Source organism: Daldinia caldariorum, assembly GCF_022478825.1.
Source record: "Daldinia caldariorum strain CBS 122874 unplaced genomic scaffold F4812scaffold_8, whole genome shotgun sequence".
Lineage (NCBI taxonomy): Eukaryota > Fungi > Ascomycota > Sordariomycetes > Xylariales > Hypoxylaceae > Daldinia > Daldinia caldariorum.
Genome location: NW_025953044.1, coordinates 158604 through 185542, shown reverse-complemented (window position 1 = coordinate 185542; position 26939 = coordinate 158604). Strand labels below are relative to the sequence as shown.

The following is a 26939-nucleotide window of genomic DNA, read 5'->3' as shown; positions in this document are numbered from 1 at the left end:
GGCCGTTGAGTTGAGCGGTCTACGAAGACTTGGACGTATTCACCCACGGCTTTGACTTGTTCGATGCCCTTTTCGAACAGTGCAATCTCGTAAACGACACTTGATTTACCTAATTTATTGACCCGAAGGCAGAGCTCAGCGACCTTGGGGTACGAAATGACGGAAAAGTAATTGCAACGCGTTTGAGCCATTAGCGGATGTTGCGCCGAGGTGGGCGGGTGAAGAGCACAGTGATCAATCAAGTAAGAATTAAGTACAGAATCGAATCTATAAGATATAAAATTAAAATTAAAATTTACTATTGGTTAGAATGAGTCAGATTAACGCACAGGAAGTTGTAAATTGAATTGTTCATATGATCGTACATGTCGTTGTCGCTCCTAAGACGAATGGGTGTCAGTTAGCCGCTTACGGCGTATGAGTTTTGACTCAAGGGATGAGCTCACTTACCATCGCGTTCGATATTCAAGCATAAAGGGATAATCTTTTCTAGTTCTATTTTTTAACGAGTCTTTATGTTGGGCCATGATTTCTATGAACTTTGCGCTAGATGAATATGAATCTGTTGAGCTTTCTATTTGGGTCGAGGTGTTGTTTGTCATCTTTCACGGCCGAGGTCTGGCTGAGTGATGAAGTTTGGACCTTATGTGTTACATTAGGTAAGCAATGGCTTTTCGGGAATTTAAGTCGGACCGTTTGCATAAAATTTCCCCGGATAATGCAAATCTTGGCTTTTAGCTTTATAGAAGTCAGAATTAGCAAGGGACCCCGCAATCTAATCGGACATGCGACTTATATCAATTATATTTTTAAAAAAGGAAAGTTGTTATGCGCTTATGAATGCGACTTGGTTTGTCCAAAAATATTTCGGCTTTCACGGCATTTCGCAGGAATCTCGGCGGTCTATTTAGACGGACGCCACAACTTTTTCGGTTCATGATGAGCCAAACTACCTCAGATGCGTCGAATTCTTCGGCAGCAATAACCTCTGCAACCGTCAGTATACCTGATATAAACACATTAGCCATCACGGAGAATGAAAATGGTACCGAAAAGAAGAAGGCCCCATCTCCCAACTTAGCTACTCCGGACGCTGACGCCTCGCCGCGGCCATATTACTTTGAAAATGGTCTGCGACGTGTCGCCCCTTATCATTTTACATACAAAACCTGGTGTAAAGAGCGATGGAGAGGGAGGAAACTTATAGATATATTCGAGAGCGAGTTCAGAGACCGACCTCTTGAATATTATAGAAATGCCATGGAGACGGGTCAAATATGCGTCGACGGTAAAAAGACCAGTCCGGAGCATATTCTCAGGAATGGCGAGCTCGTATCTCATACGATACATCGGCACGAGCCACCTGTTACAGCCGATCCTATAGGAATTCTCCACGAGGACGACGATATGATCGTCATAAATAAGCCCTCTGGTATTCCCGTTCACCCCGCGGGGAGGTACAATTTCAACTCGGTCATCGAAATTATGAAATCAGAGAGGGGCCCTGACTGGATCCCCTACACTTGTAACAGGCTTGACAGGTTGACTAGCGGCATTATGTTCGTTGCCAAGAATCCTAAGGCGGCCGACCGTCTGGGAACACAGATCAAGCAAAGAAGTGTACGAAAAGAGTATATTGCCAGGGTAATCGGTAACTTCCCCGACGAGGAGGTAGTTTGTAACCAACCTCTACTTCAGATCTCTCCAAAGCTTGGGTTAAACCGTGTACGAGCAAGCGGAAAGACAGCCCGTACAGTTTTCAAAAAGCTAGCTTATTATCCCCCACGCCAGTCGCGAAAAAGAGAAGAAAGCAACGGCACCTCGGGGATAGAAGGTGCCTCGGACGATAAAGACAGACCGTGGCTCCGTATGGAAGGATATTCCATCGTGCGATGTCTTCCAGTTACCGGGAGAACTCACCAAATTCGCGTCCACCTCCAGCATCTGGGACATCCTATTCAAAACGATCCGATTTATGCTAACCAAAGAGTTTGGGGGGCGAATCTTGGATACAACGACCCCGATGGTCTAGAAAACACGGACGAGGATATCATTACGCGTCTCAACCGCATGGGAAAGGAAGACGTAGCAGACGCGGTCGCTTACCACGACGAGATGGTAAATGAGTACTACAAGAGAAAGGCCGAAAAGATGTCCGGCGAGCTTTGCGAGGTCTGTGATACGCCGCTATACACGGATCCAGGATTGCAAGAGCTCTCTCTATGGCTGCATAGTCTTCGATATGAAGACGCTGGTGGCGAGTGGAGCTACGTTAGCCCGCTTCCCGACTGGGCTCTACCTCCCACCGGCATGTCCGGGCCTACGGAAGTCGGTGGCATGGACGAATTGGTTTCTGCGGTAAAAGATGTTAATCCCGAACTCGCATGACTTCATATAGTTGTCGATCACACCGTCAACAGTTAAACGAAATAGAGCTGCGAGGACGAGCAGATCAATGACAACATCATATCTCTAGTCATTGTCTACCTGTTCAACAAGGTCCTCTTCGATAGTCTAGAAACTGATTCACCAAACTTTCCTCTGAGTACTCTCTTAGGTTATCCTTAGTTAGCAGTGTGACGCATTTTGCTGCTTCCTTCATGACTAAGTTGGACGTCAAGATTTAGGGGCGGATTATCTTCGGTATACTTCTTTTCAGCCTAACATATTTCAAAATGCCTACCAGCTACTTGCCTACCTAAGGAACCTAATCTATTTACCTGGGGTAAATATTAGGGTGGTAGTTTCGCGGTAAAACTGATCCATCAAGCACTACATCGAAGCCTTCGTGACCTCGACTCTCCACTTAAGCTGTTCTACCCAGGAAATAGAGTTCGGATGGCGCGTACATACTAGAGACTGCGGCACCACCCTTTTTCTCCCTTCCCGGTCCCGCCAGCCTTGGCCGCATCAAGTAAAGGGCGTGTTTCCCGGCACTGGTTCTAGTTATGCCAAGATGCTCCAAAATCCCTACCTCCATTTATACCGATGAGATTATCAGTATCCCCAGAGCCAAGAGATATTTCCTAATCGAGGCTTTGTATTAACTACTAATAATAATCACTATATGGTATACTATTGTTCGACCACACGGTTAAATACACACACTCGAGACAGATCCAATTCCTCACGATACTGGAAAATCACATAATATAGACGGATGACTGATTCGAAGATATTAACCCAAGGCTAGTGCGCCCGAATATCCTCTTTACTGCTCACGACTTTAGATCTACAGCGCTCATCAGGACGGCATTTTATCAGGTTCGATTAGATAGGTATCTATATAATATTTCTAGGACAACGATATCTGTACAAACTCGATGCTATATCCTATCTACACAATCCCGCACATAATCCCGAACCTCCGACTTGTTAAACTAGTCTCTATCTGACTGGTCTCGCTCGGAGCCAGCAGTTTCTCTAAGCTACAGCCTAGGATTCGATGTTACTCCCAGTATTAGTGAATAGGCACTACATATAGACCCCTGCCATGCGCTATCACACACTGTTCTGGGGATTTTCCCCATGATACATGATTCTTGGACCCGCTTGAACTAGCCCGCATCCGGTGGCGTAGCGTGAAGTCTATCTTGAGACCTCGACCTTGCTCTCAACGCTAATGAATTCCTTCATAATCCACGTAAAGAGGGAAGATCGATGGGATATCTACATATGGACAAGTATAACGAGAGTATGACCTGCCCTACCTACTTTTTTCCAAGCAGCTAGCTATACGCCTAACAATTCTCCAACTAACTCGAGTACGCTGGTTATCTACATGCAACTAAACTATGTGCTGGATAGCTGTAACGTAACCTATCTATAATACATATACTAGTACGACAATCCTAGGGAGAACCTTCAATCACTTTAGTTTCCCATGGGGAGCCCTTTCAAGGATGATAGACTAATTGCATCGTATGTTATTCATTCTAACAGTAGCCATAGCCTTTGGACGTTTAGCCACCCGTCCAGTTATATAATTATTCCTCTTCTCGGTTATGTCAACATGATTTTCTTTTGACATCTTTTCTCGACCGAACGTGCGAGCCACCCCTTAATAACTATTGTGACTGTTAAATACTTGGTGTCGTATATTCTTTTAGGCATGTCTTTCAGCCTACCATCTTATTCAAATATCACCCCATCGCCAACATCCGATTCCAAAATGATCAACAGTACCAAGCCCGCAGGTGAAATCAGTAAGGGAAAACGTAAAGGTAAGACTTACTTTCCCTTTCCGGCTTCGGGCTAAGTAAAAAAAGATAAAAAATAAATAAATGATTTAACACAGCAAACCCAGGAACCAGGAGCGTATCTACCCTTACGCCTTCGCAACTAGCTCGGAAGCGCGCCAACGACAGAGAAGCCCAGAGGGCGATTCGCGCTAGGACAAAGGAGCACATCGAAAGTCTCGAGAAAGAGATAGAAGAGCTTCGTAGTTTTCAGAACCGGGACCAGACTATTCAGACACTCCTCCGCAGGAATAAGGCCTTAGAGGAGGAACTTACCCAAATTAGGGAGAGTATGGGTATTCATAATGCAGGCGATCAATATCACTCTGGTATGGCTTCATATCTCTAACTTCATTTTTTTTCGAGTTAGAATTAACGTTTATTCAGTATTAAATAGCTCTAGCCCCCCCGGGCCACACTTGCTTGCGCAATCCGCACCGCAGTTCTCCATGATACAGAACGTCGCTTCTTATGAAAGCATGTCTGATGCTACAGATGCTTGGCCGACGAGGATACCGTGCTCCATCTCATCAGCTTCTAGCCCCCCCTCATCTGCAGAGACGGATGACTTCGGGAATAATTACATTCCCAGCGGTGCTTCCACAGTTTACGAGCGGCCCAGCCTATCGCCAAACACGTGTTCTCCCACGGGTTCTGGGACTAGCGCAGAAAATGTCTTTGATGATACGAAGTCAGGTATGTACTCGATGATATTCCTGTTCATATTTAACCCCGGTCTAATGGAATGGTTCTAAAGGATTTGGGTGTGCTCCAATTAATGTTATGCCTATCAACCCGACCTATCATTTCCAACCGTGGAATATGTATTCGATGCAGCAATATCAATCACCGCAAACAGCACTCGGGCCTAGTCAGCACGTATCTCAGATAAGAAGGCGTCCTTTCTAGAGGCGGTTTCTTGGTTAAAAAGTTTAGACAGAAAGTACCTACGCTCCGCCGCAAGATTTGGCTCTGAGCGTAGGTACTTACCTTTCTAGGTGGGTTAGTTATGATAAATGAAGAAATGAGAAATGATTATTACGAGATGAGTGCGAGAAGGCGACGGCCGGAGATAGTTAGAAGCTAGTGAATCGTACAATTAGATATAACAGGTTGTCAATATGTTTGGCGACTCAGAGGGGGTTTTAGGGATAATGTGACGTCTGACTAAGTACACACACATTGGACCCCTTTTTCTTCACCATGTATGTATAGTATTAAAGAATGTTTACGCAACATTGATGAGTAAAGCATCCCATGTTTACTTGAACTACCGCTGGCGTCGTCTCTAATCTGCTTTAGGGGCGCTAGAGGTCTGGGGTAGCGTAACTCTATAATAAAAAGAGGCTACGACCACGACGTATGTCGCCGAGAAACCAGCATGTAAATGAATAATTACCGGGTCGCGTTATGAACTACCATTAATCAGAATATATTCTAAACCTCTGGGCAGGACGAGAGGGCAATTTACAACATGTGTTACTGGAATCTTCCGCAGGCTTGTTATCGAGATCCCGCTACGTTAAATATATTGTTGACGAACATCTGTCCCGTTGAACGCGTCTTATGGCGGCAAGTCCGAGGTGCGCATCGTCCTTGCAACACGGAACGGACCACTTTCTGAAAGAACAAAAATCGGTATCAAGATGGTGTTATCGAGATCCGAGCGGAATATCTGTTGTGAGGTTTTGGGAGGGGTTTTTGTCACAATTGCTTAAATGCTGGAAATGTCATCATCGTTACGGTGTATTTTCTGCAGCCCCGTAGGTTGCGTAGATGGGCTGTTTACTGGGAAGAACAACGTGTTAGCCCGCGTTTAGATAAAAAGACAACCATGCCTCCCCTTAAACTACTAGGAATGCGTAGTTTACATTTAGCCTTCAATGTGCGATCTAACCTTCAAAGTACGATCCACAATAACTGACACTCTTCGAAAATGAGTTTAGAGATGCATCCTTGACAGCTTTTCTATGGAGTTGATAACTAGACCCGGCTAGTAACAGCACCTTTTAACAAAGAACAACCTTGTCTATTCTTCTTGGTATCAAGAAGTCAGGTGCTTTCTAACGTGCTAAGCCTTAGCTTCACATTTCCCCGCGTTTAATCCTAGTACATACATATAAAGCAACGGATATAACGGTAGCGATGCGTAATAGTAGATTAAATCTGGCTATCCCAAGAGCCCGAGGATGTAGGGGCCCTCTGGTAGCCTCAACAGCTTACTACGATATTGTGAGAGAGCCCCCGTGATGGCTGTCATACACAGAGTGAATACTAGAAGCAGTAGTAGTGTGGTAGAGTGACCTATTAAGACTTGACCTTCCAAGCATCTATGAGGGCTCTTCGCGCCCCTATATATATATATATATACTACTCCTTCGTCAGCTACGCTTTGGCGTTACTCTCCGGCACGCCCGAAGCTGGTCTCCGGCGCGCCCGGCGCTATGCTTCGAGTAACCGGAGCTGCTTTAGCTCCACGCTACACTAGTCATGCACACATCGCTGACGGATATCCATCCTTCCGAACTCGTTCCGGTTTATAGTTTACTTAAGGCTTCTCCATAATACCGTTAACGACACGTATACCTAACATCTCACGATAGGTTCGAATCCCGTAAGTGCTAGTGTCTCACTTATATGCGTTTCTAAAATCCTCGATTAGCGCGCATGATAAAATATCACCGTCGACTTTAGTTACTAGGGCGCGTGGCACTATTCTCATCATATGAACTATAGGCTTCCCTAATTATTCCATAATATTCTATTCTTTACCCGTCGAAAAGGATGGGTTTGTGAGATCATTTCGCATCATTTCTCTTGGTTGCAGCACATATAGTGGTATTAGCGAGTGTCGAATAAACCAGGTCGACTCTAGTATTCACACGGCACGGGCAGTCAAGAATGTTTGTTGAATTACAAACGTAGTCCTCGTCGGATTTCAACCATACAAGGACCTCCTAAATCCATCATAGGCAGGAAATTCAATCCAGAAACCCATGAACATCGCTAACCCACATGCCTTTATCCACGTGGTTGTCGTCGGGGCGGGAATCGGGAGTCCATCCAGGGGCGTGCATATACCCGAGCCGTAAACGGCCTAGACCGTATTATACCATTGGTGGGCAGCAACTGCAGCTCTATCAAGGCCGTCCATTTTACATCAAAGCATAGCCTTGTCACTCTGGGATATTCTCACCAAGGAAAATCGGAAAATTAATGTCTAAGTTTCACCTTATGGAGAATTAGCTCCGTTAAGTCTTTTGTATATGGAGCTTTTTTACACAGTTCATATTGAAGAATTTATTGTAGTTGAAAGTCTAGTTGGCTTTTGAGAATTCCCCACACAAAAATATCAGTTTGTATGGGGAACCCCTCGAGAATCAACATCAACTTTCAACATCAATAACTCTCTTAATACGAGCCGTATAAAGAAACTTTCTACACAAAACACGAAGCCAAGTCAATTTTATTTAAAATGAATTAATTTGGCCAATTATTTGCATTTTACTAGTAAAGATATCGCAGAGTGACAAAGTAGCAAAATGGCTTTTTTTTGGTGAGAATTTCGAGGTTCTACCAGTGGACCATGTACAGTGGTAACCTTAGTACTTCCCAGCGTTACGAATCAGGACATCTTGGCATAACAAGTAGGTACAATCGTATACGTGTTCTAGAAGGTTTTTCTTTCTCCACTGAAGACACTAATACACTAATGAGACAGCAAGGCCCGAATCCATTACACCCACCACAACGGGTCGTTGTGTACCTAGAACGTAATACATGCCACTAGCCACCAAAAATGGCCTGATGTTGTACCTATCTCCACTCACATATACCCACGTGTTTAGGTCCCGCTTTGGTGTTGTAATACGTGATATTATAAACCGTACGTTTGGGTTACGGTACGCCACAGTACGCCACATAGTCAATTTGTTAGTTACCACCACCAAGAGACCACCAAGATTACTAGTAATCACTAGTTCTAGACCTTGCAAGAGAGTCATATTTTCGTAAATTCTGGGTACTAGGCGATATAGTTGTTCCCGGTCGATCAGATCAGCCATGATTTATCCGTAGATGGAGACCAAAGCGGATACCGCCGAGGCTCTAATAGCTTATTGTGACTAGGTACGAAGTAGTTAATAAGTGCTGTTCAAATTCCAAAGTATCCAGCTCATAAGCTCATAAGCTCATAGACAATTCTTAAGACGACCAATAACTATCCCCAAGTGTAGATGGTTCCTGCGGAGGGGCCATGGTTGAACATACCGTGTTATTCCCATAAGGTTCGGAATCGGTTCCGGGTCGACGCTGATGCACTACATAGGTCGATCTCCTCCTAGCTTACGATCAGGACCGCGCCGTCGAGGGATAGTTGAACCTTATTTAAGGCCTAAAGCGAGGAATCAAGCTAAAGTGCCAAGATTACGGAAAGTTCGTAAGAACAAGGTACACAGTCGATTTCCACTAAATTCTCTTAGGTCATTTTGTACGATGTAGATTCTTAGTTGAGTTACCTTACGTCAACTTTTTGGGAAGTTCCCTATACAAATCCCAATGTTTGGTATGGGAAAATCGAAAAAGTCAATTTGAATCAACTTCAAACTGAGGTGGCTTTCCCAATACTAGGTCTTTTAATAGGCGCTTGGTACAAAACTTTCAGTCCCTTCAAATATCTATGACCTAGAATTAAAAGCGTATTTTTATGATATCTATCGGTGAAGTTATCGCAGAGTGAAAAGGCTGAGTTTTGATATAAAAAGGGGGGTGGGCCAGATAATTTTAGACCATCACTGTATTTACGAAATTCACTTAAGATAATCAAGCGACCTGGATGGTAGGTATTATAAGGTTCACGTCGGTTCAAAAAATTTCGCCGAGAAGCTCACGATCGGATATTTACACCTCAAAACCAACCCTAGACTACGCTGTCTATACTGGTATCTGTTGCAAAGCTATCGTAGACGTACACGTTCGATCTTAACCATAGGACGGAATAGTTCTAGTCCCGGCTCAGCCCCTCACCCACCCCGGCACGTCAAAGTCTATCAACGCTCCCAATCTTTAGTTCCTGCTCCGGATGTGATGCATGTGGAGATGTCGATCGTCAAGCTATCTATCCAGGTCTGAAATCTTAATACCACCTATTGCACCGATAATAGAATGACATCTGCTTAACGATTATCAACGCGAAAATTAATTCAAGCGCACAGCATTTTGCAAGAAAAACACACGCCAGGTAGGTAATATACTCCTATCAAGAAATTTTAATGATGAGCTATACTTTTCACTATCGTCACACCATCAACGACACGTCAGTGTCACCAAGTCAAATTAATTACCTTATCCTCTAAACTCTAATCCCCAAGAGACTCGGATCAACCTAGCTGTAATATAAAGTATATTCTCAAAGTTTCGAAATAGACAGTATAGTAATAGGTATTATAATAACAAAGCCGAATAGGTATGCGCGACACTTGCCTCTGTGTTTATGGCCAAGGTTGATGAAATAGTCCTGAGTTCCATAGACTCTATACGCCAAACTCTTTAAAAACAACAAAACAAAACAAAATTGCTGCACTCCTAACAATAGAAGTTGATACAATAAAGGGTAATTAAATCATTCAGTCGGATAAGCTCATCGAGCAAAGAGTCTTCGACCAGATTGTGTCCTACCTAGGAATTCTTTTCGATTTTATAGGAGCAGTTTCTGAGCTCTCTTCGACTTTTTTTATGTGTATATTTCACACAGTGGGACAATAAGTCTTCATTGAAATGTTTCAGCAACACCCACAATTCCATAATATAGTCTTGCTAGCTTATAGTCGGAGGATTCGGTTCTAGAGTTTCGCCCTATTAATAATATAATATATTTACCTAATTGCGGCGGTGAAGTTAGTTGCACGATAGAAATGGTCTGTTGAGAATAGATTAGATGTCTGCATGTTCGTGAACCACGAGTTTCGGTTGGCCCTTGCAAGTGTCCTGGCTGTGTCTGCCAATAATAGATGGAGAAATGACCAAGCTTGAAGGGGTCTCAGGCGAGTGGGGTCCGCTCCAATGAAGACATTCAACTTCGTTCTGCAAATCTGATTGGTTGATAGTGCGTAAGGTACACATTTGCTCTTCGGCACTTGAGCGTCTACTAGAGCCACGAGCGCTGAGTGAAGATGATCAGTGTCGCGTCTGTGATAAACACCTTTGGCGACCTGGGCGACATGAGGAAAAATTGGCAGGTAGTAAGGCTGAATAGCCTATTTCTGATGCCAACTGGACATCGTTCCTCTTTGGTGGGGATGGAATGATAATATCGAAAGTTTTTTGAAGTCGTAATGCTATTTATGTAATTGTCCTGTCCGAAAAGGAAACCGAGATCTCTTGCAAACGACCTAACTCTATAGGCAACTAGATCCGCTGTAAACAAAGATCTCTTGTTCGCCAACAGAGCGGCGGCGTAGCGTCAGGGGTGTTGGAGGCGCGGGGGCCCCCTTGTCCATCGTGGGCCGAGCGCGAGCCCTACCTATTTGATCCAATGTCTCGACAAAAACTTGGCAGCAAAGCTCACCAGGTCCGAATCCATAACAGCGACCCCTTAAGCCATTCTAAATGCGAATGTAGAAGGTCTCAATTCGCTCTATTCGGGATTGACCGCCCACACGCTGCAGGCACACGGTACAAAGAAACAAGCTACCTATCATAATGTCTTGTTTTTTGGACAAAAAGGTCCTACGACCCCCGGTCATTCTCGACAATTGCCATTGGTGTTTCATTTGATCCCCTCGAGAAAAAAATGCTTTGATGCTACCAAAAATATCTCCTATCGAGGTGCAAGGGCCTCTACAACAATACATATTATGCCGTAGATCCAGATCTAGTCGAGATCTTCGTTCATCATTCAATTCCGTTCTGTATCTTAGCTACATAGTGTTGATCATTATACGAATTTGATTCTTTTTTTATTTATCGTTTATTTATTTGTTTTATAGTTTTCTTTTCGATCGCTTTATATATATATAACATCCTGAAAATGCGCAACAACATCCTCCTCTCAGCCCTAGCCGTCGCGGCGGGGTCTCTCGCGGCCGATTGTAACGGCCACGCTGAGCTCTGCGACCGGCAGTACAGCAAGGTGACCTTCGTCGGGGCGCACAACTCGCCCTTTACCGGAGTCGGCCCCGCAGACAACCAGTTGACCGACCCGACGGAGCAATTGGACCAAGGCGTGCGATTTCTCCAGGCGCAGACGCAAGAAAAGGACGGATCGCCTCAGATGTGCCATACCTCATGGTGAGTTATCGTCTTTCTGGGATTTACTGTTTCGAACTCTGTATTAAATCGCCAAATTAGCTTACTAGAGGACGCCGGCTCGTTACAAGACTATCTTGGCCCTATTAAGACCTGGCTGGATTCTCATCCCAACGAAGTTGTGACGCTTCTCCTCACAAACCCCGACGCTATCGATATCAACAAGTATGGCGACGTATTCAAGTCGACCGGGTTGGAAGAGTACGTCTTCACGCCAGATAAGCAGCTCGGTCTTGACGACTGGCCTACCTTGGGAGAAATGATCTCAAGCGGAAAGAGAGTGGTGGTATTTATGGGTACGAGCTACTTATATCCGAGCTCTTTTACTGGTAGTTAAAACTAACAATAAAAACAGACTACAATATGGATACCTCCAAGGTCCCTTATATCCTGGACGAATTCGCATATTACTTCGAAACCCCGTTCGACCCGACGGAGGATATGCTCAACGGATGCGGGATCGATCGACCATCGGGCGCTTCGGCCGACGGCCGGATGTTCCTAGCGAACCACAACCGCAACGTCGAACTATTCCACGATGTTTTAATCCCGGACCTGATCGAAGCGCACAATACCAACTCGGTGGAATCCATCACCGCGCAGACGGACACTTGCAAGAGCAGCTACGGCCGCGTGCCCAACGTAGTCTTGGTATGTACCTCTATTATGTTCCATTGTATTATCATACCTACACGTTTCACAGGTAGTTACCTAGGTACTAACGAAATCGATATAGCTTGACTTCGTTAGCGTTGGAGAGACGATAAAAGCCCAGGACCTACTTAACGGCTTTTAACGGGAGAGATTTGCTTGTGATGGAATCCTTGATCATACCGATTATGATTATGACGACTCTTTCTTTCTCTGAGCGTTAAATCTTCTGCGTTCTTTTGGCTTTCGAGAGTGTATATTGATACCCCATTAGTTTGGCAACGCATTCGAATTTGGGATTAGGACGGACGATATCTGACATAGGCTATTTTTCATGTATATACTTGTGGCTGCAGTCTCTGGAGAGATAAAATGAGATATATATCAGTTTCGAATGTTTCTGTTTAGAAGCGAATTTTGATTGAATAAGCCTATGGTATTTATGCCATTCTATCAGTTGACTTGACAGCTACCTATGTCAGAACTTGCTGGCATAAATTTATCCAAAGTTGAGGATAACAACTTAGAAGTCAGGTTACTCGAGGCATATATCTGCAAGATGCAAGATGAAGCAATGTTATGCTGTGTTATGCTAGCTGTCTACCTGTTATGTTGTCGAATGAAAGAAACTCAACTCTTCAGCCTGTAACCTCAATCGGACAACCAATGGCAGGGCAGCTAAAAATAACCATTTCTTCAACAAGCGCGGGCTGCAAATCTAGGCGCTTGGCATTGGCTGCAGAAGCCATTGTAGCCAATCAATGGCCCCGCATTACAAGAACGTCAAGAAGATGAACCAATCAGCGCCGTATAATCATAGCGAAACTCAGGGTCCCGTAGCTTGCCGCCGGTATGTCACCTCAAAAGTCCAATAGGCAGGCGCATCACGATATTCTCGGGTCTGGGGCCGTAGATGCTACGCCGAGATGCCGGAAGCGCGTACTCGAGGTTGGTCTTTAAAAGGGCCAGTGTCGCAGTGAAAGAAGATGAGAGTTGAAGAGTTCATTATTACTTTCAACATTAACTATCGGTATTGCCGTTTCTTTTGTTTCGATTTTTCTATTTTGTTGGAAGGTTACTCTTTTTTTTCTTTTTTTTTTTTATCCTTAGTCACCTGAAGACAACTTTCCAACTTGACCTTTACGCTTCTTGATACTCAGTCTATTTTATTCTGTATTCTATATTCTATATTTTTATTTTTTTAAACAAGGAAATATGAGATCATTTAGTACTCTCAGCCGGCTGAGCTTAGCTGTCTCCGCAGGTATGCCTCCTCAGTACTTTGAGCAAAGCAATACAAAAACTAACATAAAGTAGCTCTATCTCTCTTCACTACTTCTACACAAGCACAAGATGTTAATACCACTTTATCAAACGCCACCGCTGGTTCGGTCTTCGTTTCCCCCCCGCGAGACCTCGCATTCGCGCTCAACGTTCCGAGCGACTCCACTACCGATCTGTATTTCTCGTTGATGTTTCCGGAGGGGACGAGTTGGGCCGCCGTCGGACTCGGATCCGATCGCATGGCCGGCGCGCTGATCCTATTGGCGTACCCGTCGGAATCGGGACAGAACGTCACGTTTTCGCCGCGAATAGCTTCGGGCCATTCGGAGCCCGTGTTTACCCCTGAAATCAAGGTTGAGGCGTTGGAAGGCACCGGACTCGATAACGGAACCTTCATCTTCAACGGGCGCTGTACCAACTGTCGGTCGTGGTCGGATGGCAAGGGAAAGATCGACGTCGCGAGCAAGTCGCAGAATATGATATACGCTACGGGCGATACTAGCACGCTCAAATCCGATTCGTTCGATGCGCCGCTCAGGATGCATTACAACTACGGGACTTTCACGCTAGATATGGCTCACGCTACGGGACCCGCGGGCGTTCCGGCTATTGACCGCTCGGAAAACAGCACGTTGATCGCCACGACCCAGGGGCTATCGAAGGAGGGCAAGAAGGACGTCGCGGCGATTATGCATGCGATCATCATGGTTTTCGTATTTGTCGGATTATACCCCTTCGGTATTTTCGTATTGCATCTGGGGAGCTGGGTCCGTTGGCACGGTATCAACCAGGGGTTCGCATTAATCCTCACTATCATCGGCTCGAGTCTTGGATTCTCCATTAGCAAGTACTACAACAGGGTAAGCTAACCGTTATATCAGCGTTGGTAGGACTCGAAAAACTAACACGTGTGCAGTCTAAAAAGGTCAACAGTGCTCACCAGGTCATTGGAATTCTCATCTTCATTTTCATCTTTGCTCAGTTTACCCTTGGCTTCTTGCACCACCGCACCTTCAAGAAGACGCAGCAGACAACAAAGATGGCCCCTATTCACGTATGGATGGGTCGTGTGATCATTGTCATGGGAGTTATCAACGGATTCCTGTAAGATCTGCCTTATTTCCTCTCCCGTTCTGAATAAAAATTACTAACACGTCTTGATCCAGCGGCTTTCCGCTCGCCCAGGCATCGCAGTACAACTACGTTCTCGCGGGTCTCGTTCTATTCCTCTTCCCCGCCATGATGCTCGTCCTCGTTACCAAGAAGTTCATCCAGAAGAGGTGGAATAAGTCCAAGAACGAGCCGGCCGGTTATAACCTGGAGCCGTGGAACCAGCCGAACGGCCAGGCCGGACAAGGGAACAATCCGCAACAGCCTATGGGCCAGAATGTGAGCATTCCGGCCGCGAGCACTTATATGCCCTATCACGCACAAGCTAAAGGAGGTCTTGGACCGCAGCAGAATACTCGAGAATACGTGTGAGGAGGTGGAATAGTAGATACGATTAATAAGTCGGGCTGTGCCGATATAGAATGCATTAATGAGGCGTTTAGGCATGGTTCATGTCATTTGTGCTCGGGCAATATGCTCTTGAGCCTATGGAAAGGGGAACTACTTCAATCAGATGGCATATCGAAGAGAATATTCAATTGTTATAATTTCTTCTCAGCGTTTATGGTTCCTACTTCGTCCAATGCTTGTTCTTTCAAGCATAGCGGGCACGTTACTACATGTAGCCGAGTAATCGTATGGTTCGAGTGACGACGGGCGCTCCAGATGGTTGTGTAGATGCCTCGTAACGTTACTCAAAATAAGTATGCGTCACAAGCAAGTATCCGTCTACTATATAACTTTCTTGCAGAGTAATACCAGGCTAAGCGCTTTCTAATAGTGGCTACACCGTAGATTATACATACCTCCAAGTATGAATTGTGTTGGATACCTACCTACTCATAACATACACGTACAACGTTCGTAACGAAGCCAGCAAGGCAACATGAGAGAACGTAACAATCATGCCTCATCTTGATCAGAAGCATGGCATCATGCAGTAGGGTTTATCTACTCTGAGTCTACACTAGGCCTGGCTCATACTGCTGGTAGCTACCGTACCTTTCGAGCCATAGAATATTTGCAATTGGTTCAATGCAACGTGACATAATATTGACTTGACACTTCATAACCAGGGGCTTTTGGCAAAATACATAACCACCTGGAGCACCTCTAATTACTTGACTTACGAGAAGTATGAATACGGATAAATCTTGAAAATTTGAAGAATTCTGTCGCCTTGAAATGCCATCAACTTTTTAAAGAGTAGTATGTGCTCTACTTCCGAGTTGAACGGAGGTTCAGCGTGCATACCGAAAGGAGACACAACGAAACGTACGAGAAAGCATCTGGAATCGATAAACCGCCATATTGGAGCTATAAAATAGAATCATCTAGCCATGAATGCGTGATGACGATACCGAAGCTTGCTAGAATTACGTTTCCAGCTGACATTTCGCTTTTTTATCTACCAATTAATTTTCCATGCTGGGTAGAAGCCTTGCCTGGACCGGCCTCTTACTGCGGTCTAGAAACATTCACTTATAGGCTAAACTATACCTATATGACTCGACGGTACCTTTGATGGTTTGTTACCAAATGCGCTTTCTATCACATAGTATTAGATCCTCCGTATAGCCTATCGAAATCCGTTCCGCGAATATCGGAGCTTTCGCTCTACTGCTATTCTTAGAAAACACGGGACCATCCAATACCACATCGTGTTCGCATAATAGATCGTCATAAGAGGCTCTTGTCATATCTACTGTAGCTACAAAAGGGTAGCTTTTCGGTCACCTAGCTAAGGTGACTTCGTAATCTATAGCAGTTCCAAGACTACAACATTTTGGATTTAGTAGCAAAATGATTTCTAATATCTCCAAATCCTGGTTTCTTATAGGTCTTTTCACCTTAAGAGCCTCTGCAGCCTGTTCCAGTTACGGCGTAGATTATGTGAACGGTGGCACATACGATATCGATCCCTCTTCAAACGATGACTTTACATTTACGACTACGTTTCAAGGTATAGCAGCATTTTTATACGCGGCTTTGACATGCATATAAGCTAACCACACCTAGGATGTGATCAAGAATCAGTGCAGCCGGTCGTTGTAGATCCTAGCTCCATAGTACATTCTTGTTCCAACATAACCACAACACCTGCAGGGACGCAGGTAACTTCAACATGGTGAGAAGACGCAAGCCTTGATTAGTAACTAAAAGTCACTCATTACTCTCTAGCGAACTTAAATACTCTGAGATGACCACCGGTATTTACAGGATAGTTTTGACTGGAAATACGATTAGGTTTCAGAGGACCATTGCCCTTATTGTTGGCGTCCCAGAAGTGGTTACCGTCACAGTACGCGCATCGTTTTACCAATACAGATATGAATTATTAATAGTATTACAGGCTACGCCTACAGTGGTAGTTGGCGTGACAAGCACTCCCGAGGCAACAAGTATGCCGCTCTTTACTAGGTTAACCAACGTATTCGAGCCTAACATGTTCCAGCAATATACAAGACTATTACGAAAACGCTAACTTCGACTTTACCACCTGCGACGGCGACGATACCATGCGACGGGACCACACAGACGGTGACCATAACACCCACGGAACCAACAGTTACTAGCACATCATCAATCACTCGCACTGTTACGGACGGGAAAGTCACGAGCTACTCGACAACCACGATAACGAAGACAGCTTACTGCCACTATCTAACGCCTCCTAAACCGGGTCCTGACCCGACGATCTGCATCGGACTCGCCTGCCTTCCAACCGTCGGCATACCTATATCACCCGAGACAGCTGCCGCGACCGGCAACGCGAACGTAGTTGCTACCGCCGCTTCGGTAGCCGCCACCACCGTAACGGTCACCGAGACGACTTACACCGTCACGAGCACCAGCGTTACCACGGTCCCCCCATCGACGACGACAGAGGACGGTAAGTCGAAAGAAAGTACCTGCCTATACCGCCTAATAGTACTAGAGAAGCTAACTTTTTTTTGTCCAGTTTACCAAACGATCATCGCTACAGTGTATGTCCCACTTTTTGCTCGAGAGATAGATGTAGGTAATGCGAAGTGAACTTCTAACCGCATCGCAGAACACCCGCGCCGACAACGAAGTGCGACGACTCCAGGCCTCCGCGCACCGTGACTATCACGCGGCCTTTCGCCACGTTCACGCAGACAGATATTGCGTACATTACTACGCATGTCGAAGCGACTGTTTGGGTTGGGTAAGTCCTGTTTCTTTTTTTTCAATGCGTATTAGTTTCGTCAAGTCCGGCACCGTGTGTAGCGGGATAGCTAACGATTTGCGCAGGCAAACCTCGTACAAGACGTCAACGAACAAATCAAGCAAGACGTCCTGCTCGAGGAACGGAGGATGGTACGGGGCAGATGGGATCATGGCTGCCACGGCTACGGCGTGAGAGGCTACGTCTTACGAGGTTCAGGGGGCTCAGCGTCTGGAAATAACCTCATCAGGACTTTATCGCATTCTAGCGCTCGTATGTATTTAGGTGGTCCTCGAATACAGTTTATTAGGTTATTCGTGGCTCCCTCAGCGTGCGCTTGTCATTTCTTACATTGCGAAATACATGTGCACTCCCCTATTTTGCACTAAAAGGCAATGCATCTAACGGGCGATTGAAATTGAAATAAGATGAAAAGAACGCCTATGTAGTATTGAAGTAAATTATGATGTTATTTGCTATCCTTTATAGTGCATTCGTGTGGAGGTATGGGTGAATGTGGAATGTTGAATGTACTGCCCTATACAGAATACCACAAGAAGTACATAAACCTCGTAGCTTATTTCCATGTTTCTTTCTTTTTTAACCCTACGCAAAATGGTGGCTTTTGTTATTAAAGAATGCTGGAAAATTATATTGATTTTTGCTATTTATTTCGAGTATTTAATCATCTGTTAAAGTGTTGACTTTTGGTAACGCATTGTATTCTAAGCTTGATTCCCAATAAATCAAATAAGGGGCGTATCGGAGCTGCAGTTGCAACTTTGGCTTTCCTGTTGGGTATTGTTGATGATTTTCGCTCGGATTCGGGGACGTAGCATCCTAGGAGATGGCGTGGCAAACCGAAAGAAAAAGAAACAAGGGGGAGAAAGAGAAGACAAAGAAATATAGAGGGTGGGTATCAATAATGGCGCTTCAAAAGCTCAAAGTTACCGCCTACGAAACAGATAACGTAGGTACCTATGCTTTGATGAGCTGAATATAAGAAAGACTTGGGGCAGTTAAAGGGGTATGAAATGAGTCTTGCAAAAAGAAAAAGAAAAGAGAAAAGAAAAGAATCCTTAGGGGGGCCCTTGAACGAAAGGTACCTAGGTACATAAAGGGGTAAGGGGTAGGACATTAAAAAGCAAAGAAAAGGGGTTAAGCACATGTATATTAATTTTTCCTCGCATCTTAAGAATTGACAAATTTTAGTTTAGGTACTTAGTTGAAAGCAACTTTACTAAAGTATCCCATAGCTCAATTAAGTACACCTTCAAGGGCAATTGTATCTTCGCTCTTTCTGGCACTAGGTAATCCGTCTCTGCCAGGCATACATTCACTAGATACTTCCTTATTGTTCATAGGAGACAATAGCCGCTATAGGATGCCCTAAGGATTGAAGTTTCTTTCTTTATGCGGAGTTGAATCCTCTTCCTATTGTTACCGCGAGTAATTGCTGTGGTAGCGTTTGTCTTTGTTCTACGCCTCTACAATGTGCCTCTACAATGCCCAGTTCTCTTCTGGTACCTAACAATTTCCATTATCCATCATCTTGCCACACATCCCTCAATTGGAGGATAGCCAAAGTCACCTGGTCACCATGGGATTATCTAGAGCCTATAATGCATTATAAGCGGGACAAGAGCTTAGGGAGGCAACCAGAAGGGACAAAAACAAGCCGATTTATAAAGCATTTGTCTTGCAAGATGCATATACGGCGTTTGGGCAGGTAAACAAGAGAATCATCAAGAATTAAATGTGCGAATACACGATCCCGGCATTCACATGCGGTTGTCGAGCGGCAGGCCCCTCGAAACTAAACAAGCAGTGCGATGAACCCCGTACTAGCTGTTCAGATACACCGTCCATATTGATACTACCTCGTCGATGCGACGATGCTAGAAATCATGCCGATGAATAATAGTCGACTTGGCGATTCACTTTTACTTCGAAATGTGGAAGCAACAGGCATAATAGCGCGCAAAGGAGGGTCAAATCTCGTCATAAAAAGGGGGTTACGGACTCAAGCATGAATTTATGAGCCATGTAGAGGTATTTACAAGTAGAAAGGCAATATTGTAAGGTAATAATATATAAGGCAATTCAAAAATCACCAAATATTCAACATAGCTGTATTTGTCAATACATTCATAGCTACCTGACTAGGTACTGAGCAGAATATTCATACTGTATCGCCAACTACGACCGGTATCACAGTCTGATTCCCGCTGTGGTCCCTTTCACTACGTCCCGTCGCATGCAGGCCAACAAAGGAAGATTCTCTTAGTCTTTCATGTCCCTCACTTATAATCCCCGGAAAGGTGAATGACAAAGACATTGAAAATGTGGCATTGAAAAGCATTCGAAATTTATACATTTATACGTGAGCGCTGGGGCACTGTGGAATATGACGATCAGAACTACGTGTCGATTTTCTTGCAGATGCTAGACGACCCCAAACGCCACGATGTCGAGCGCTAACACTACACGGTCCAGCGCTTCCTTCGCCAGGAAGTACAATTCCCTTTCAATCATGGACGAAGTCGAAGACGTCGAGTGGTACCAACCGCGTGGATTTTATCCGCTAGATATTGGTGAGACGATAATCGGCAGGTTTAAAGTCGTCCACAAGCTCGGACACGGCGGCATCGCGACCGTTTGGTTTTGCTGGGATCTGCAAGAAGACAAATGGATAGCGCTCAAAATCAACTCGGCAAGCCATTCGTCGGATGACTGCTCGGACCTGAAGGCGAATCGAATGCTCGAAGCTCGGGCCCGAGGAATCGACGAGCTCGATGAAAACAATATCATGGTAGCCTCGCAGACTTTCTTTATAGAATCTCCCAACGGGAGGCACTTGTGCTCCGTATTGCCTGTCGCCGGCCCAAAGTTCACAGACTGGGAGGATAAGATAGGAGAAGACTTTGGTCGACGAAAGAAAATAAGCCGCCAAGTTACGAATGCCCTTGCTTTCCTACACGAAAAGGGAATATGTCACGGCGATTTTAGGCCCGACAACATATTAATGAGGTTGAAACCCGGCTGTCTCGATCAGATCGAGTACGATGAGATGCAAGTTCTGATAGGAGAGGCGAACGGAGAACAGCTTCTAGACGGTGACGAGCGAAGCCCACACGCGCCCAAGTGCGCATACCTACCGTTTAGTTTCAGAAACGGGAATCTTTCGCACATGATATCGGACGACATCGCCATTGTTGACTTTGGCGAAGCGTACGAGGTCGATAGCCCTCCCGAGAGACTAAATATTCCGCTGAACTATGCCGGGCCCGAATGGCTTTTTGGCAAACAGACAGGAGTAGGAAACGATCTCTGGTCTCTAGCTTATACGCTACTGGAAGTTCAAATTGGGCCGCTCCCCGGAGATCTATGGAATATCATTAGGCGTATGGAGCGGTATATTGGGCCAATCCCGTCCACCTACGGGCCGGCCGCTGTGAAGCTACTCCACGATGAAAAGGGCGATCCGGATGAGCCGCCGCCAGATTACGAGGAAGACGAGCCCGTTACCGGATCGTTAACAGAGCCGCTCAACTTACAGGAGAAGTACGAAGCAACTCATTCCGAATTCGATAATCCGATACATATCGCGCTGGGATTAGCCGATATGCCAAAGGACGAAATCCCCATCTTTGGCGATCTTCTAGGGAGGCTCTTCAAATACGACCCTGAGGAGAGGCTTAAGGCGTCTCAGGCGCTAGAGCACGACTGGTTCAAAAATATTAAGACTGTCGACGAGACGAGCATCGAAGAATTCGATATAATGCCAGCCATAGACTTTTTAGGCGAGGCTGATTCAGTTCCGGGTAAGGTATCAGAGTCGTTAAGCGCAGGAAGTGCTACGCCGCCTATGATAGTCACAGAAGTACGCACTGTACAAATTACGGAAAAGTGTCCTTGGTATCACGTTGTAGCTACCTGGGCGGCTCCCGTACTGGGGTTATTATGCGTGTATCTGCTATATCTTTACACGACTTTGCGGGTCGATATGATAGTTCTCCAGGCAGCTCGATAGACTATGTGGTTCTATGTAGTATCTTGAATTCGAAAGTACTATTTATATAGCATGTATTTAATCAAAGATAGAGCCTTCATCGGCTAGAGTTTGACACACATGTATTTTATAATAAATACTTCACTTTAGCACTGTGACAGGTCCGAGATATTTACGTATTAAATATCATCAACACGCGCAGCTCATTTGAAGCCATTGATACTTACATTTCCGTACCAAGTCTTGTCTATGTACACATAACATATAACGCGACCAAGGGATATGAGGGCGGTTGGCTAAAGAGATTATAAGAGCTTCCGAAAACATATCAGGTTCAAAGAACAGGAGTTACAAAAATAGTACCGTGGGAAGTACCGGGTTCTTTATGCTACAGGGCCTCTTTCAAAAACATTAGATCTATAACCGACGTCCGTCTCATTTCTGATTTGTACGTCATTTTATTCGTAGACACTTCCATATCATGTCCAAGATAACGGCCTATGGGCAGATCGGGGACGCTCAATCGGAATGGCATCCCGATATGGCCATCCCGAAAGGCGGTCCCCTGCCTAAAGATAACGAGGATAAGAGCGCAACGGTATTTATCAAACCGGAGCCAAGCATCGGCTGCGGGACGCCACAATGTCCAAAGGTTCGAGGGCTGTTCTCCTGCCCAATAATAATACCTACAATTAACTAACATTGATATGCTTACTTAGGTATATTGGGAAAAGAAAGTCTTTTACGACCGGTTAGTGAGAAAGCAGCAAGATGTGCTAAAGTCGAGCGAGAACTTTGCTCAAGAAGCGGCGAGAAATCTAGGCTTTTCTCACGTTATTATCCGGTAACTTATCCCTGTCTTAAATCAGAGGAACTTTATGCTTACCTACCTATAATTTCTAGAAAGGAGCTTCACGACGTTGCTAATACCTACGGCCAAGTCGGAAGACTACAGACGAGGCGCACGAAGACGGGAATCGAGTCGGATCAAATCCATCTGACGGTATATCTCGCGAACCAACCAAATTGGGTATGCGTGCACGGACATATCTACGGGGTCGTGCGGGAAACAACATATAAGTGGATGAGCGAGAGGAAGAGTAAATATGTTAAGAAAGTACCAGAGTATACGGAGTATGTTATGATGCCAAACGACCAACGATGGATGGCGAAAGAGCGTCCGGATCAGCATCGTCGGAATCCCGAGCTGTGGGAGTGGTTCGAATATATACCAGGTACCTAGGGTGCATGAATGAATTAGTGAGATAGTATAATTGTATTGTAGCAGTAACTACCAATTCGTTCATGAATTTATTTGATACGATATCAAATATATTCTTTCTAAAAAAATGTGATACTTTATATTTTTGATCAGCTCAAAAATCAAGTTGCGCTCGTTGTAAAAGGGGTGAATAAAGTAATATGCATGACATAATATGTACTAAGTATCGTGCATAAACTTCGGTTTAAAACGGCGCGAAGCAGGTACGTACCTAAATTAAGCTCTAAAGTTGCAGGTGCCAGGTGGTTTACTTCAGCCCGGCGAAGGTTGTCAATGATTCGCCCGTGGAGCTCCTAACTCCCAGCTACCTTCGTTACAACTTACAACACCATACGTCAGTTTCCAAATACAAACAAAATACCAACGAATAGTACCACGCTTTCTTTCATTGTCGTCCCGAAATCACCTTGCAAATATAAATCAATTTATCGCAGCTTACCAGGATGGTATAACTCGACCCAACCACTCTTATATAATAAGGAAGATAGTAGTAAACTAAGCTAACCACGCTCATCTCTCGAATATAGTCGGCCCAGAACTCGGCAGGCATTCAGACCCTACTCGATGTACGCTACCCCCCAGCTCCATCGCGATAGCAAAAGCAACATATGTAGTAGCAATGTGTCCAGCTAACAGGCATCGCCGCGATCGCATAGGCCGAGAGGGAAGCTTCCAAGATCGTCCAGAAAGCCCGCGAATGTCAGTCCCGCGCCCTTGCCCGCATCCCGCATCCCGCATCCCGCATCTACCCCCTTCCTCTTCCTCGATCCAAAGAAGCCGAGAAGAAGAAGCAGAAGAAGAAGCTCGAGCACGTTGGTAAACAATAGATACTAACCCAAGCCCGTTCCAACCTTACAGTTCGAACCAAGAGAGTGCGAGAGGCGCGAGACGAGGCCAAGAAAGAAATAGAAGCGTACCGCCAAGCGAAGGAGGAGGAGTTTAAAAAATTCGAAGCCGAGGTACGCGCAGCAGCACATACCGCCCGCCCCTCCCCTCCCCCTTGACAGTTCACATAAAGGCTATTTACCTACCTATTATATCAAGTTGATGCAAAGCACGATTTATATACCTACCTACGTACCTACCTACATACTAATTCAGACGTTGGTTACACATAAATATAGCACACCCAAGGCAACAAACAGGCCGAAGACGAAGCCAACCGCGAGGCCGAAGCCAACATCAAGGAGATCCAAGCCGCCGGCCAGAAGAGCCAAGCGAAGATCGTCGAGGAGCTGTTGAAAGCCGTGTTTGAGGTCAAGCCCGCGCCCCCTGAGAAGGCGTAAATGTGGGAGGGGGGGAACTCGACGTTGAAGTTCCATATACCTGTTAGTTAGTTCAACGTCGCTGCTTCGGTCGTACGCAGGAGAAGTCGGTCGCGGTGCGTGCGGAGAAAGGGCATTGGTATTGATACAACCCCCACACGGAATTGATATCGTGGATCCTGTCTGCTGGAGGACTGCGGCTGTGGTGTTTGTTGCGCGCGCATATTGTATTAACACGTCACCGGTGTCTTTGGAAGGGGAAGAAACGCGAAGAAAAGATGGGTCGGTATCACTAACTGCGAGAGCGGCCTTGTCTGTCCGTCTATTTGTTCATAGAAGAGATTTTGAGGGATGTCGTGCTGAGAAGTCGGCACGAATACGCATTATTCACTGATTACTACTACTATAACTATTACATGCTACCAACCAACCCTCCCCTCATCCGTTCCGCCCGTTCGTTCGTATTATTGTAGGAATTCCACCAGTGTCGTAAGCATTTCCTTGGTATCTTTGCCCTCCGCGTCATCCACGTCGATGCCGTCAATCTGTTCTTGCAGCGTAGACTTAATAGTAGCGAGCGTTTCGTCGCGGTCCGCGAGTAACTTCTGGATCGTCTTCCTCGCGCCGTCGTCCTCGGCTACAAGCCAAGCTAGCACTACGTCCAGCGTCTGCAGGCAGAACAAGCCGGCGTCGAGCCGTCGCGAGAACCACTCGTCTGCCATTTCTTCCTTTTCCTCGGCGCTCATCCCGCTCTGTTCCGCTCGGATCGCCTCGTCCACCGAACCTAGCCGTGCCGCGTACTCCCTCCTTAATTTAACCAGTTTCTCCGTCTTCTCGTAGTCCTTCTCCACAAATTTAGCTAACGTTCGAATCCGCTCCGCCGAGTCGGCCGGTAATAGACGTAGCATCGACCCGAATATACCGATAAGGTGCTCCGTCGTCTGGCTGTCGTTGTTTTTCTTCATAAATAGCGTGAAAATGTTCTTTAATCCGCCCGCTTCCACTATCTTCTGACACACGCTGGTCCCTGACGCGCCGGGCCCCCCCGCGGCATGATCTAGCAGCCGAAGCGCGGCGGGTTTGCTCATCTTGCCCTCTTTCAACATGATCAGGCAGAGCTCGACACCCTCGGCCTCGACGAATTTAGTCTTTCCTTCGGGTTCGTCCGCGATACAAGTCAAAGCCTCGAACAAGTTCTCCATGTACTCCTCCTCCTCGCCGCCTTTTTCGGGGTCGCGTTTCCGATACGATGCTACGAGCTGCAGCATAATATCCACGGCATCCAAGCTAACGAGTTTCCTCCTGTTCTTCGAAGACGTCTGCACTAATATCGCTAGGACCTCGGCGGAATACTGCTTATTCTGACTGACCATGGCCTCCTTGGCTTGTATACGTCGAAGTAGCCACTTGAGCAAGCTATCGCTTTCCGCAACTTGTTCTGCAGTCGTTGTCCGTCCGCTGCATAAATTTTCAACTATGCTGAGCGCGTAGTATACGCCGCTCCGATCGACTTCTTGCTCCTCGTCCAGCCTCTCGAAATTAGATACCAGCAATCCCAGCAGATCTGCTTCTAGGAGGGCGTCGACCAGCGCATTCCATTGATCGTCCTCGGCCGCGACGTCTTCGTCCGTCAACTCGTTAATGATCTCGATAGCGTCTATCGCAATATCGGTATTCTCGTGCGCGAGCAGTCCCACGAGACTCGCGACGCTTCCGATCTTCGCGAACTCGGGGTACAGCTCTGGGTGTTCGGAGAGGATGGAGAGGGCCTTTATGTCGGCGTCGAGGTCGGCCTCGCTCGCGATAAACTTCTGAGGCTCGTCCTCGAACTTGGCGCGCAGCTCGGCGTTCTTGTTGATCCGCTTTTCGAAGTTGAGGGCCGTCCGTCGTAGCCACGCGCTGTCGAACTTGTCCGGCGCCGCGTTCGCGCTGGGGTCCGGGTCGTCGACGTAGTCTAACACTTCCTTCTCCTGCGCCGTGATTCCGCCGCCAAAGAAGCGCCCTTCCTCATCGTCGTCGGGCGGGAGATCGGGTCCGTAATCGCCTTCTTCGTCTTCCGGAGGGGGCGCGGGTCCTGCTTCGACGTCATCATCTTCGTTATCGTTTATATTTTCGTCCTCGACGCGCGCGTGTCGGCTGCTGCTACCATTGGAAGTTAAGCGGGCAGATTTGTAGACTTCATCTGCATTAACGACGCGTGTTAGCAAGGTAATATTATGATATAGGCGAGAAGAAAAGACGACGAAACGTACTGGGATCCCGAAGAGGTTCTAGCTTGCGCTTGTTACCGACGCCGGATGCCTATAATATGGAATCAGTCGAAGTTGTAAAGAAAAAAAGATTGAAGGTATATTTTAACCAACCTTGAAAAGTTCATCTATGCTGGTCATTATGTAGCAGATTTATAAAAGTAGTTGACGTAGGTGTTGTTGCGAAAGAGATGTCTATAACTTTATTTAAATTTCGTAAGCTTTAAGTTTAAGCATCGCAGTGAAGTGTGAAGTACCTATGAAGTAAAGCAAAGCTCCAATTGACTTTCCAAAAGTTTACACAGTGCGCATTTCCTTATCTCCTACTATCTGGAGCGCCCTATGAAACATAC

General features: G+C 45.9%; 9 protein-coding genes across 9 annotated transcripts; 8 read left to right on the top strand and 1 right to left on the bottom strand.

Moving 5' to 3' along the window:
• Window positions 1-939: 939 nt before the first annotated feature.
• On the top strand, window positions 940-2388 carry F4812DRAFT_459087 (pseudouridine synthase; the record flags this gene model as incomplete). The annotated part of the gene is made up of 1 exon (XM_047937479.1): window positions 940-2388. One exon carries the CDS (start codon window positions 940-942, stop codon window positions 2386-2388), a length of 1449 nt encoding a protein of 482 aa, XP_047790114.1.
• A 1783-nt stretch (window positions 2389-4171) lies between these two features.
• F4812DRAFT_471178 (uncharacterized protein) lies at window positions 4172-4993 on the top strand (the record flags this gene model as incomplete). Its single annotated transcript, XM_047939063.1, has 3 exons — window positions 4172-4223; window positions 4298-4567; window positions 4626-4993. 3 exons carry the CDS (start codon window positions 4172-4174, stop codon window positions 4991-4993), a joined length of 690 nt encoding a protein of 229 aa, XP_047790113.1.
• A 5608-nt stretch (window positions 4994-10601) lies between these two features.
• Window positions 10602-12589, top strand: F4812DRAFT_427612 (PLC-like phosphodiesterase). Its single transcript, XM_047934114.1, has 4 exons — window positions 10602-11525; window positions 11586-11839; window positions 11899-12194; window positions 12280-12589. The coding sequence occupies exons 1-4, from the start codon at window positions 11266-11268 to the stop codon at window positions 12337-12339; spliced, it is 870 nt and encodes a 289-aa protein (XP_047790112.1). The 5' UTR covers window positions 10602-11265; the 3' UTR covers window positions 12340-12589.
• Window positions 12590-13191: 602 nt separating this feature from the next.
• Window positions 13192-15352, top strand: F4812DRAFT_427611 (putative iron reductase domain protein). Its single transcript, XM_047934113.1, has 4 exons — window positions 13192-13458; window positions 13512-14338; window positions 14395-14582; window positions 14645-15352. Exons 1-4 carry the CDS (start codon window positions 13410-13412, stop codon window positions 14958-14960), a joined length of 1380 nt encoding a protein of 459 aa, XP_047790111.1. The 5' UTR covers window positions 13192-13409; the 3' UTR covers window positions 14961-15352.
• A 1011-nt stretch (window positions 15353-16363) lies between these two features.
• On the top strand, window positions 16364-18080 carry F4812DRAFT_427609 (uncharacterized protein). The gene is made up of 8 exons (XM_047934112.1): window positions 16364-16551; window positions 16608-16716; window positions 16770-16890; window positions 16942-16990; window positions 17044-17481; window positions 17551-17575; window positions 17644-17778; window positions 17865-18080. Exons 1-8 carry the CDS (start codon window positions 16392-16394, stop codon window positions 17971-17973), a joined length of 1146 nt encoding a protein of 381 aa, XP_047790110.1. The 5' UTR covers window positions 16364-16391; the 3' UTR covers window positions 17974-18080.
• A 2093-nt stretch (window positions 18081-20173) lies between these two features.
• Window positions 20174-21826, top strand: F4812DRAFT_427608 (kinase-like protein). Its single transcript, XM_047934111.1, has one exon. It carries the CDS (start codon window positions 20246-20248, stop codon window positions 21809-21811), a length of 1566 nt encoding a protein of 521 aa, XP_047790109.1. The 5' UTR covers window positions 20174-20245; the 3' UTR covers window positions 21812-21826.
• Window positions 21827-22254: 428 nt separating this feature from the next.
• F4812DRAFT_427606 (uncharacterized protein) lies at window positions 22255-23149 on the top strand. The gene is made up of 3 exons (XM_047934110.1): window positions 22255-22442; window positions 22510-22634; window positions 22694-23149. Exons 1-3 carry the CDS (start codon window positions 22272-22274, stop codon window positions 23031-23033), a joined length of 636 nt encoding a protein of 211 aa, XP_047790108.1. The 5' UTR covers window positions 22255-22271; the 3' UTR covers window positions 23034-23149.
• A 229-nt stretch (window positions 23150-23378) lies between these two features.
• F4812DRAFT_427600 (vacuolar ATPase) lies at window positions 23379-24768 on the top strand. Its single transcript, XM_047934109.1, has 5 exons — window positions 23379-23518; window positions 23600-23638; window positions 23729-23771; window positions 23931-24031; window positions 24197-24768. Exons 1-5 carry the CDS (start codon window positions 23516-23518, stop codon window positions 24356-24358), a joined length of 348 nt encoding a protein of 115 aa, XP_047790107.1. The 5' UTR covers window positions 23379-23515; the 3' UTR covers window positions 24359-24768.
• On the bottom strand, window positions 24598-26820 carry F4812DRAFT_376566 (DUF1716-domain-containing protein). The gene is made up of 3 exons (XM_047931995.1): window positions 26701-26820; window positions 26590-26638; window positions 24598-26519 (listed from the first exon to the last, which is right to left on the bottom strand). Exons 1-3 carry the CDS (start codon window positions 26725-26727, stop codon window positions 24802-24804), a joined length of 1794 nt encoding a protein of 597 aa, XP_047790106.1. The 5' UTR covers window positions 26728-26820; the 3' UTR covers window positions 24598-24801.
• Window positions 26821-26939: the final 119 nt, after the last annotated feature.